Source organism: Bos indicus x Bos taurus, chromosome 6 (genome assembly GCF_003369695.1).
Source record: "Bos indicus x Bos taurus breed Angus x Brahman F1 hybrid chromosome 6, Bos_hybrid_MaternalHap_v2.0, whole genome shotgun sequence".
Lineage (NCBI taxonomy): Eukaryota > Metazoa > Chordata > Mammalia > Artiodactyla > Bovidae > Bos > Bos indicus x Bos taurus.
The window spans coordinates 67,411,795-67,424,870 of record NC_040081.1 but is presented as its reverse complement, the minus strand read 5'-3'; the positions used below and the strand labels follow the sequence as shown (position 1 = coordinate 67,424,870).

General features: G+C 36.0%; 1 protein-coding gene across 10 annotated transcripts in view; it reads left to right on the top strand.

Moving 5' to 3' along the window:
* FRYL (FRY like transcription coactivator) overlaps window positions 1-13,076 on the top strand; it is a 269,105-nt gene that overhangs the window by 151,359 nt on the left and 104,670 nt on the right. For all 10 annotated transcript variants that reach the window (XM_027544457.1, XM_027544458.1, XM_027544459.1 and 7 more), the window contains 6 exons: window positions 1,230-1,309; window positions 1,694-1,774; window positions 5,438-5,606; window positions 5,901-5,993; window positions 9,426-9,524; window positions 10,980-11,081. In XM_027544457.1, the coding sequence (XP_027400258.1) occupies window positions 1,230-1,309; window positions 1,694-1,774; window positions 5,438-5,606; window positions 5,901-5,993; window positions 9,426-9,524; window positions 10,980-11,081 (624 nt within the window). The remainder of the gene's footprint in view (window positions 1-1,229; window positions 1,310-1,693; window positions 1,775-5,437; window positions 5,607-5,900; window positions 5,994-9,425; window positions 9,525-10,979; window positions 11,082-13,076) is intronic.

Genomic DNA, 13,076 nt, shown 5'->3' with positions numbered 1-13,076 from the left:
CTTATAATTAAGACAGAATGATTTTGGTATAGATGTGAATTAATTGATGGAATAGAGAGGTCAAAAACAGACCCCCACATATAAAGAACAAGAATCTCTGTAAATGATGACTTGGATGATGTTTAACTCATCAGTTCCTCTTTTTGAACTCTTTGCCATGGAACTTTTAAAAGTAAATAATACTAAATACATAAGATGTTTTTTGTATAATATCATATATATTGAAAATCTGGAATGAAATATTCATTAATAGGGAGCTCATTAAATAAATTATAAATACACAGAGTTTTATATGGCTGCTATATAGTGTAAGGAGTGCTCAGTACTGACAGGGAAAGATGCATCATTCCATTAAGTAAAAATAAGGTGTGTGGGTGGGTGAGTGTAGGAAAAAACCTGCAAGTAGATATATACCAGTAGTGATTATATATGGGGGAAGGGGCAGGGATTTTACTTTCTGGTTTTAATGTTTTGATATGTTTTCCATATTAGGAACTAACATGTAATTTTAAAATAACTAAATAAAACAAACATTTAAATGAAAATTTTCTAGTACTAGTAAAACCATAACTAATTTTAAATTGTTTGAAGTTGGGGTTCCTTTTGGATACTATTGTGGTAGAATATCAGACTATATGGAATATGGACCTGGCTCAATCAAGCTCCCTTTCCTATAGGTGTCACAGAGAGTTACCCAGGAGTGTATTTTTAAGTTTCTGATAGAGAGAATAGTACAACAATGACTGTTTTTTCATCTGCATAGTCTGTAGTTTAAGGGTTTGTGGTTATGAAGCTAATATTCTTGAATTTAGAACTTGCTGAAGTAGATGTTGAGGGCTTCCCTAGTGGCTCAGTTGTAAAGAATCCACCTGCCAGTGCAGGAGACGTGGGTTCGATCCCTGAGTCAGGAGGACCCCCTGGAGGAGGGCATGGCAACCCACTCACATTCTTGCCTAGAAAGTCCTATAGACAAAGGAGCCTGGTGGGCTATCATCTACCAGGTCACACAGAGATGGGCATGACTTAGTGACCAAACAACAACAAAGTAGGTGTTCAACTAAATTCTTAGAGAAAAATAATAACCTTCTTAGAAAAGGGGAAGATTGACAGATTAGTAGTAGATTATATCATGAAAGTTAAAATTGGTTATTAATTTGGTTAGTTGAAATGATGAGAATACTCATAAAAGGCTTATAACCTATTTGGCACACAATTTTTTTCCCCCCTAGATTCCTGTTCATCCTGTGCCTGATCCCTTAGTTCATGAAGTTCTAAACTTAGCTTTTAAGCACTTTAAACATAAGGAAGGGTAAGTAAAATACTTACGTCATTGTTACTTTTATCTGCAGTCTAGACTTGGACTGTTAATTTGAATTTTCCTCAATTATTTGTTACTGAAGTTCAAAGTAGTTATGCCTTTATGTGTTTTAATCCATACAAGATGCTTATGGAAAGGATTTTGTAAAAATAATTCTTAAAACCATTGATTGGATTTTTAAGAATCAGGTTAAATTTCCTGGCAAATTAAAATGTAGAGATAGGAGAAAATTCTTGTGGTTTTTTATCATCCTGCACGTGAATCTTCAGAGAAAAATTATATAACACCCTGATAAGGAATTTTCAGATTTATTAAGAAAGAGAGTTTGTGGAAAAATTTAATGAAATAATGTGTTTGTTCTTTTTGTTGCTTTAGATATTCAGGAACCAACACTGGGAATGTGCATATCATTGCAGATTTATATGCAGAAGTGATAGGCGTTCTTGCCCAATCAAAGTAAGTTTCATAAATCACTGATCTTGATATGTTTTAGAATGCCTCGTTACTGACCGACAGAATAGACACTAACTACTTTAGGTCTGTTATTTCTGTTTTCCATAGAATTTTGCAAAGTTGGCTTCACTTTTTTATTATTTTGCTACTGTGTTTTTAGAGGATTTTTAAGTGACACCCATACTTCAGTTCTACAAATTGTTTTCATTTATTTGGTATTTTCCATAAAACCTGAATTAAGGAAGTCAGAAATTGCCCCAAATTGTCAGATCATTACCTTATTCCCTATGTTTCACAGTTCTATGAGAAGTGTTTTTCGAACTCTTGTCAAAACTAATAATTACTTTTAGTGGTTTCTAGTTGAGTGGCTTTTATCTCTGAGATAGCACTGCAGTGTCTTCCTTCTAACCATCTTAATTTGTTTTAATACTGAACAGAGTTTTGAATAGATAGAAGACATACCAAAAAGGGATGATAAGATATACTAGAGTACTCCATAAAAAGGGTTATTCATTAGGAGTTACATGCATTGATTATATTGAACCATAATTATCGTAAACACTAAAAAAGATGCTTGTCTTTTGTATCTTGTGCTTACTCTAAAGACTGTGGAAGATTTTGAATTGCCTTTGTTCCTATTGGGAAATCTATAAGGCAGAAAGGATCAGTTTAGATTTTCTTGGGTGCTATTTAAAGAGTCAGTCTTTGGCCCTGAAATCATCATATAACAACCTTTTAAATTCTAAAGGAGCAAACGCAATTATTGTTAGCATTTAGTAGTTTAGATTTTAATACTAAGTAATGTATTTTATTTAGTATTTACTATGTTTTAATTTGGGCTTCCTAGGTAGCACTAATGGTAAAGAACCTGCCTGCCAATGCAGGAGACTCAAGAGATGTAGATTCAATCCCTGAGTCAGGAATATCCCCTGGAGGAGGATATGGCTACCCATTCCAGTATTCTTGCCTGGAGAATCCCATAAACAGAGGAGCCTGGAGGGCTGCAGTCCTTAAGATCACATAGAATTGGACACAACTGAAGTGACTTAGTATGCATACATCTTTTAATTTAGTATTTTTTTATGCTTTGTAATTTAACAGAGACCCTTGTATACCCAATGCTAGAGAACTTGGAATATAGTTGGAGTATTTGAAATGACTTAGACAATAATATTTTAATATTGCATTTATATTTAATCAGCAATGAATCCCTGTCTCAGGAATATAGCTACTAAAACATGAGCAATGATATATTTCTTTTTATGGCCCTGTAGTTCATGATAGTTTGATTTTTATTGAAAATGATTTTCTATCGGGAATATAGGTTAGAAATGCTAAATAATACATGAGCAAGTTGGATCCAGAAGAACCTTACATCATAGCTAAGTTAAATCTAAGATGGTAAGGATAGTAAATAAAAATATTTACAGTAAAGGATAGTAAATATAAGGTAAATATATGAAATGTAGCTCAATCTCATTGGTCTTGGCATAGGAAATGGCAATCCACTCCAGTATTCTTGCCTGGAAAATTCCATGGACAGAGGAGCCTGGCAGCTACAGTCCACTGGGTCACAAACAGTCAGACATGACTGAGCGATTGAGCACACTCACTGGTCTAGTTGTTAGAGAAATGTCGCTCGGAGCAGTAATGAGATGTTTTCCACCCTCACATACAGTGAGCATGAGAAAAGACGTGGACACATCCGCATTTGGTTGGGCTGACGGCACCACCATTTGAAAGGAAAGGTGGTGAGGTGGGAAAGGGGTGAGGAGAAAGAGAAAGGCTGGGGGTGTTTTAGCATCTTGTCTACACATTTCCTTTGATTATGCTGCTGCTACTGCTAAGTCGCTTCAGTCACGTCTGACTCTGTGCGACCCCAGAGGCGGCAGCCCACCAGGCTCCCCTGTCCCTGGGATTCTCCAGGCAAGAACACTGGAGTGGGTTGCCATTTCCTCCTCCAATGCATGAAAGTGAAAAGTGAAAGTGAAGTCGCTCAGTCGTGTCCGACTTTGCGACCCCGTGGACTGCAGCCTACCAGGCTCCTTCGTCCATGGGATTTTCCAGGCAGGAGTACTGGAATGGGGTGCCATTTCTTCTCCGACAAGAGTGCATAGGTAGGTTTAAAGATCCCCCAGTCATGTCTGACTCTTTGCAACCCCATAGACTGAAACACGCTAGGCTCCTCTGTCCATGGAATTCTCCAGGCAAGAATACTGGAGTGGGTTGCCATTTCCTTCTCCACCTTTGATTATAGTGACTAGTAATTATTATGAGAAATTTAATAACAACAACAAAAAAATCTTTAGATTCTAATGTTATTGCAATGGAAGGAATTTTATTCACTTTATATTTTCTTTATAAAATGCAAAAGAATACTTTCAAGGAAAATGGTGTTGTATTCTCCAAGACTGAAACGGAAATAGATAAGTTATACTTCCTGTCATGTGTCCATATTTCATTAAACAGTAATTAATATCTATATTTATTAATATTAATATGTAATCAGTGACCACTGGGTAGTATGCTTTGTCATTTTAACTTTCAAGAACTAGTTTCCCCAAGTAACATTAACAGTAAACTCTTCACTTAATATAAGCAATCTGTTTATTGTATTTTTCATAGTATATATGTTTCATAATATATAGAGGTTAAATGAAGTATTATTGATGAACAAACTATCAGATATCTTTTTGCAATGTAAACAAAGAAAAACTTAGTAGTCTTAACAACTGGGGTCATTTGTATCCAAGATGGTGCTCAGTGTTTTAAAAGCATTGTGATTCTCTAGCTTATTCACATTGTGAGACCAGCGTCCCCCCATTCTTCTTCAGTTTTTCTACAATGTAAGAAGACAATAATTTTTAGTGATAATTAGTAGTCTACAGTTGATTGGTTTATCTCATTAAACAAATGTGTAGCTTCAGTCTGCCCTCCTTGTCACTCACATTGCAGACTTCATTAAAAAGGAACCTTAAAAATTTAGAGACACACTCTGATTTACACTTGGATGTTTTATGGGTGGGTTATTAGATCTTGGAGAAGGCAATGGCACCCCACTCCAGTACTCTTGCCTGGAAAATCCCATGGACGGGGCAGCCTGGTGGGCTGCAGTCCATGGGGTCTCGAAGAGTCAGACACGACTGAGCAACTTCCCTTTCACTTTTCACTTTCATGCATTGGAGAAGGAATTGGCAACCCACTCCAGTGTTCTTGCCTGGAGAATCCCAGGGACGGGGGAACCTGGTGGGCTGCCGTCTATGGGGTCACACAGAGTCGGACACGACTGAAGTGACTTAGCAGTATTAGATCTTACTTTTATGATGATTATTAGTAAGTGGTAGTAATGTTGTATTGATGGTATTATAGCAATAAGAAGTTATAATTCTAATAAGAAAAATTTCTAATTCTAATATGAAATTTTTAATTCTTATTACAAATTAGAATTTCTCCCTAAGGCATTTTTGATTTAAAAAGCTAAATGAATAGCAAATTTAGAACAACAAATAATTTTGTTTTCATCTATATGTTTTTCTGGTAGTTTTGATGAGGGCAGAGAAAGGAGATGGTGTTTAGATAAAACACATTTTGAGTTCAACCTTTAATATCATGTGAGACATGAGTATTTTTAATTCATATCAAATCATGTATCCATGTATTTTAAAGGTTTCAGGCTGTGAGGAAGAAGTTTGTGACAGAATTAAAAGAACTGCGGCAAAAGGAACAAAGTCCACATGTGGTACAAAGTGTCATCAGCTTAATAATGGGAATGAAATTTTTCCGAGTGAAAATGTATCCTGTAGAAGATTTTGAAGCGTCATTTCAGTTCATGCAGGTGACCTTACCCTTTTCAACTGCAGTGATTGGAATTAGCCTAACAGTAGTTGTTTTTGCTTTTAATGACTTTTTTAAAAAGAAACAAAATAAATATGAATTAACGATAATTATTAACTCCTTATTCCAAGTGTTAAATTGCCACAAGTGTGAATTAACTTTCTTTTTAAATTTGAGCATGATTTCGAACTTAGTTTTCTGATAAAATTGCAGAATGTTTAAGAAATTATTGTGATATTAACATTTCTTAATCTTCTTCCTTTGTTAATCTAATGTATCTTTTTCCCCTCTCAAGGAATGTGCTCAGTATTTCTTAGAAGTAAAAGATAAAGATATAAAACATGCACTTGCTGGTTTATTTGTGGAGATTCTTATCCCTGTAGCTGCTGTAAGTCCATTTTTATTTTTATGTTGTATTTGAAAGTCTCTGTTCACTAAAGAGTTACCAGATGATACATTCTTACTTTCTTATAGTCTCGTAGACAATAAAGTGGAAACTTTGAATGTTATGTGGGTGTAGGGAAATCTTTATTAGACAAATAGCAGAAGAACACTGATCAGTCTTTTAATTAAAAGAACAAGCCCAGGCCCTTAAGATTTAGAGACCATTAACAGGCAGTGTTTTTGCAACCTTGAAGTAATGCTTATCTCAAGTAGCTCAGCATACACACTGCATTTAATGGCATTTGCTCCTTACAGGGTGGCTGCCATTTTAATGCTTCTGAAGAATTTAAAAGTACTGTGACATATATCCTAGATTTTACAGGACTGTCTCACTTTTAAATGTTCATTTCTGTAGTTGCCATCACATTTATCATAGCTGTCAAAACATATATCCTAAGTTATTTAGAAAATATGATTATTATAAATATGATCATGGTAACTTCTAGGGAAACAGATTTATGAAAGCTTTTCTTGGTCTAAATTCACGGTATTTCTCAAAATTAATTTGTAGTTACTACTAACAAGTGTGTGTCTATTAGTCCCTCAGTCGTGTCCGACTCTTTGTGACCCCATGGATTATATAGTCCATGGAATTCTCCAGGCCAGAATACTGGAGTGGGTAGCCTTTCCCTTCTCCAGGCAATCTTCCTGACCCAGGGATTGAACCCGGGTCTCCCGCATTGCAGGCGGATTTACCATCTGAGCCACCAAGGAAGCCCATACACTAGTAACATAATGTGTTATAAATAGGATTTAGGGATTTTAGAATACTTAGACATGCTAGAATTTTTTTGCCTCCTGTGTGGTTTTTTTGTGTGTGTGTAGTATGTGATAATGCTATTTACTTTCAGTTTACTATGTACTGCTGTATGTATGATATTCTTTGCATTTATACACACACACACATATTTCATTTTAAAAAACTTAACGGAGGTAAAATTGACTTAAACTATACATATTTAAATTGTACAACTGGACCTATGTATACGTCTGTAAAACCTTCATCACGATGAAGATAGTGTACATTTCTACCATACTCCAAAAGTGTCTTCATGCTCCTTTTTAATCCCCACTACCACTCACCCAACATTTTTCTCAGATCTAACCATTGATCTTTCTATTAGTTTGGGGTTTCCTAGAATTTTATACTAATGGAATCTTACCCTACAGACTCTTTTCTGGTGTCTTTTGCTCTGCATAATTATTTTGAGATCCAGCTATGTTACAGAATGTATCAGCATTTTGTTCATTGTTGACTAGTATTCTATTGTATGGATACACAATTCGGTTATGTATTTACCTGTTTGAAGATATTTGTTCCCTAGAAGTGATTTGAGTTACTGCTTATCCATCCCTAATTGTCTTGTGTGCTTCCCTTTTGTCTGAAAATCTGTTTTTAAGGCAGTTCCTCAAGAGGAGCAGATTGTAGGAAGAAAGACTTTTGACCGTGGTCCATTATTACTGTTGCCTAATTCTTCTTTTATGCCAGGTTTACTTTTTTAGTTTATTTACTAGGATTGCCCTAGCAAAGTACCACAAACTAGGTGGTTTAAACAGCAAAAATTTATTGTCTCACAGTGATGGAGGCTAGATGTCTGAGACCAAGGTGTTGGTAAGTTTTTTTGAGTGCTGTGAGGAAGATCTGTTCCATGCCTCTTACCTAGCTTCTGGTAGTTTGCTGAAAATCTCTGACCTTCCTTGTCTTGTAGAAGTTTCACCCTGATCTATCCTTCATCTTTACATGGTGTTCTCCTGTGTGCATGTCTATATCTGCATTTCCTCCGCTTTTTGAGGACACTAGTCATGTTGGAGTAGCACCCTCTTCCCCCGCCAATACACACATACTCCAATAGGACCTTATCTTGCAAATATAACTAACTATATCTGCAATGATTTTCTTATAAGGTCACATTATGAGGTATGTGGGGTTGGGACTTCAGTGTTTGAATTTTGGGACAATTCAGCCCATAACACCTGCCTCTGTACATGGAGCTTCTTCTGTCTGGAACATTCTTACCACTTTAATAACCCCCAACCTCCTTTCTTGGAGAAGGCAATGGCACCCCACTCAAGTACTCTTGCCTGGAAAACCCCGTGGACAGAGGAGCCTGGTAGGCTCCAGTCCATGGGGTCGCTAAGAGTTGGGCACGACTGAGCGACTTCACTTTCACTTTCATGCATTGGAGAAGGAAATGGCAACCCACTCCAGTATTCTTGCCTGGAGAATCCCAGGGACAGAGGAGCCTAATGGGCTGCCATCTATGGGGTCGCAGAGTCGGACACGACTAAAGCGACTTAGCAGCAGCAGCAGCAGCCTTTCTTAGTTGACATCTGCTTATTTATTATCTGTATTGAGTGCTTTCTGTGTGTCAGGGCCTCTCCTATACACAGAGTAGAACAATGATTAGGGTAGGTAAGACTTTTTTACTCTTATATATCTTACATCCAGAGCAGCTAACTCACAATAAATGAATATGTACAATATGCAGTATGCCAGATGTGTTGGTGAATACTATGGAGAAATATAAAGCAGGGTAGGGACCTAAAAATGCTGCAGTAGGTAGGGGAGTTGAAATTTTAAATAGAGTGATTAGGAAAGACCAGGCTTCCCTGGTGGCTCAGCTGATAAATAATCCACCAGCAATGTGGGAGACCCGGGTTCAATCCCTGGTTTGGGAAGATCCCCTGGAGAAGGGAATGGCTACCCACTCCAGTATTCTTGCCTGGAGAATTCCATGGACTGTATAGTCCATGGGATCATAAAAGTTGGACATGGCTGAGCGACTTTCACTTTCAGAGAAGACCACCACCCTGAAAGGGATGATAACAGTTGACCAAAAACTAAAGGAATGCAGGAGTAAGGCATACCAGATTTGGGGGAAGACTTCCTTAGGCAGAAGGAGCCAGCACAGTCATCCTGAAGCAAGAGCATGTTTGATGTGCTCTAGGAATAACAGAGATGCTAGTGTGGCTGGATCCCAGTGCAGGGGCCAGAGCAATGGGAGATAAGATCAGAGAGGTTACATGGGATGCTACTGTAGTATTTTAGGCAAGGAAATGCTGGATTCAGTGTATATATTACTTCCTATGGAGTTTTTCATTGGGGTCCATTCTGAGTGCCCTAAGAGCACACAGAATTTTCTCTTAGAGCTTTTTTTGTACCACATATTCATTGCCTGTTCACTTGTCTCTAGTCTCTGCTTGTTCACCCAGGGCAGGGACCTGGTTTATCTTATTTACTTTATGGAACTTCCATTAGATACTCAGGGAATTACTAACTAATTTCAAACCTTACAAAACCTTTTTGTAATCCTTATATAGTTTGATCTAATGTTTTTAACCATTTTCTTTGTTTTTGTATTATCTTTTTACCTAGGCTGTGAAAAATGAAGTGAATGTTCCCTGCTTGAAAAATTTTGTGGAGATGCTTTATCAGACTACTTTTGAACTGAGTTCCAGAAAGAAACATTCATTGGTATGAGAAACATTTCAAACCTTCACATATTTATTTGGAATTTTAATAAATGATTTATGAATTTAGTAGAGTTTTTTTAGTAGAATTTAAAGAGAATTATAAAATTCAAATTGTAAAATATCCAAAGTGTAAACACAAGGGGAAATTTTACCTATTTTCTCCTGCTCTTTTAAAAACTGTATATTCTTAATTTTATTAGCTCTGTATTTGGTAGGTTATTCAGACTTTATTCTAGGTTTTGACAGATGCTTTAAATTTTGCATTAGAATATGTAAAGTGAAAGTGTTAATCATTCAGTTGTGTCTGACTCTTTTCGACCCCATGGACTATAGCCTGCCAGATTCCTCTATCCGTGGGATATTCCAGGCAGGAATACTGGAGTGGGTTGCCATTTCCTTCTCCAGGGGATCTTCCCAACCCAGGGATTGAACCCGGGTCTCCTGCATTGCAGGCAGATTCTTTACCATCTGAACCACAAGTGAAACCCGTATTAAAATATAGAAAAATTTAAATGTAGTGAGAAGTGAAAGTGTTAGTCTCTCAATCATGTTTGGCTCTTTGTGATCCCGTGGACTGTAGCCGGCTAGGCTCCTCTGTCCATGGGATTCCCCAGGCAAGAATACTGAAGTGGGTTGCCATTCCCTTTTCCAGAGGATTTTCCCAATCTAGGGACCTAACCCAAGCCTCCCACATTACAGGCAAATTCTTTACCGTCTGAGCTACCAGGGAAGTCCAGTTTTACATTATAATAAGTTGTATTCTGAAGCATGTGATTGTCTATATAATTACAACTTCTCTTTTCAGAAATTTAAGGTGATTTTTTTTTCCCCATTTAACCATACACTTCAATAACTTTGAGGGATTTTTCTGTAAATTTGTATGCAGCTTGGAGAAAATGTGAAATATTGGATGAATACTTGACCACTTAAGATAGAGGTATAATAATAATCAACAGTGACTGTGCCAGGCACTAAGCCAAGTGCTTTCCATTCCATATCTTACTTTAAGCCTCAGAACCCTATAGGATATGTGTGATGATTATCCTCACTGTTCATGTTAGGACAGTGAGACCTCTAGCACTTTAACGTATCCTCTGAGCGACTGGAGCACACACACTCCCTAAAGTCACCTGATGAATTGAAAGCTGAAACGTTAACGTTGGTCTATCCTCTGACCCCAGGGCCACTGTTCTAGTTAGAGGAGTAATGGGTCTAGGGAGAAATAACAGCATATTTCTAACTTGGGGAGAGGTGATAGGTCAGGAAATTGTTCTTACAGAAAAAATGCCCTTTGTTATTTCTTTGTTTGATTATTCCCTGATTGTGTTTTTTATTACAAAGAGAAAAATGCTAATAGAATTTTTTTTTGTTTATGAGAATGAATGAAATATAATTTACAAGTCCAGTGCTGCCTTTTTTATGAAAAATCTTAATTCTCTTTCTTCCTCTCCTTTAGGCTCTATATCCATTAATTACCTGCCTTTTATGTGTCAGTCAGAAACAGTTTTTTTTAAATAACTGGCATATTTTCCTACAGAACTGTTTGTCACATTTAAAGGTAAGACTTAATCTCATTTCTGACCTGTAAATACTGACTGTGGTACATTCACTCATGCATGTGTATTAAACAGTACATAACAAAACTTGTAGTACATAGTTCATTTGAATAGAGGTATTTCACCAGATTTCTTTTCTTATACATACTTCATTTCTTCTATAGGGAATCATGTTACAGACATGAATAAACTGTTGATTAAATTTAGTTGGTCTTAATCAATGCAAAATTATATATTTTTAATGATTATTTATAATATCTTAGATTTAGCAGTATTTATTAATTCCTTTAGAATTTCAGAGTATTAGTTAATCTTATAAAATTCTTCAAATAGTTATTTTGTGTTTTCTTTTGAGAAAATTCAGTAATGTTGGCTCAAGTCTGAATAATATGAAAAAAGCCTTGATGATAAAATATCACTCAAAGCACATTTAGTGTAATTATGCCTGGCCAAATCTGGAAGTATGGTTCTGGATCCATATGGATGTGACAGCCCCTGAAATGTTCTGGCTTGAATCAAGGGATAATTAATTGTTATTAATAGTATTTGGCACATCTGTGTTCAGTCTGAGACCTGTGAGGTAGAAGGATCTTCCCAGGACACTCTGCTGAAGGATCTCACAGGATCTTCTTTTCTTCTGTGGACAGGAGCACAGTTAATATCTGACACAGAATGGGAATGTTCCACCTCTGAATGTCATGTGAACACTTTCCCATTTGAATACTGTTTTGTGCGTAAATACTATTTTGATGCATAAATGAATATATTTGAGTATCTGCTTACATATTATAGAAATATGGCAGACATGGCTTTTTATTTTCTGTTATTCCTCTAAGTTAGGATTAAAACTGAAAATCTTAAGCTTTGAAGATGATGAAACCGAGACGCAGAGAGATTAAATGACTTATCTCTGATCCAACAGCTAACCATGATGTTAGAAGTAGGACTGGCTCTTTTTTTCTCACTTAAGGATTGATTTACTGGGCAACATTATTATATATACATTTTTTTAATGATTTTACATATCATTTTGAAAAATACTTTGATTTCTTAGTAAGGTATACTAAAAATAGGTCTTCCCAGAAGTATTTTTGGCTGTTTCCCTCCATAATATACATACATTGATGTTATTCATATTTGGATAAAAATTGATATAGTCTCTTTGCTTTATTTATGAAAATTCCCAGGATTAGTCAAACTGGTTAAATTCTTTATGCCGTGCAACCAGAAAATAAGTTTTGTTTAATTAAGCACATTATATTGTTTTCTTTCCTTATTTTGGTAATTCATACAGATTTAGGTGCTGAAAGGGAGGTGACAATTTTCTAGGTAGTATGATTCTTCAAACTTATAACATATTTTAAGGCACAGAGTTTAAGTGTTACTGGAAGATTGCTTTGTTTCATGACAATTCATACTTTTCTGTTGCTTGTTGGAATGTTTTATATATATACGTTTCCACCTAACATATTTGCAGTTCTTTCGCAGTACCTTAACTTTTTTTTTTTTTTTTTGTCTTAAGGCTTTCATTTAAAATGCTCTTTTCTTTGAACCCTTACCTCCTATTAAACATTTCTGGCATATTGTCCATTTTCATTAATGGCTGTGTCAATCTGCCAGACTAAAGGAGATAAGAGCCACTTAGCATGAATATTTGGAATATAGTTGTCTTGACCATTAACCCTTAACTTACATTAAGGCTCTATTCAGCAGAAATTTTATGACTTGGTTCCTGCTTGTTAAGCTTTATATACTGTGGCTATGCTGCATAGTTGAGGTAAGGAGTTGAGTATTCAGGGAAGAACTATGCTAGTTATCTGTTGTGACAGGTACAACTTACTTGATTTGTATATAGGGAAAATTGGTCCAAGATGAAGGTCTTACCTAAATTGATTTTGCTTTGAGATTCAAGTAATCTCTTGATCTCAAAGTAATCTTTAACACTTTTTTTAGACCTACTACTTCTTAAAATAAATTTTTATTGATATTTATTATAG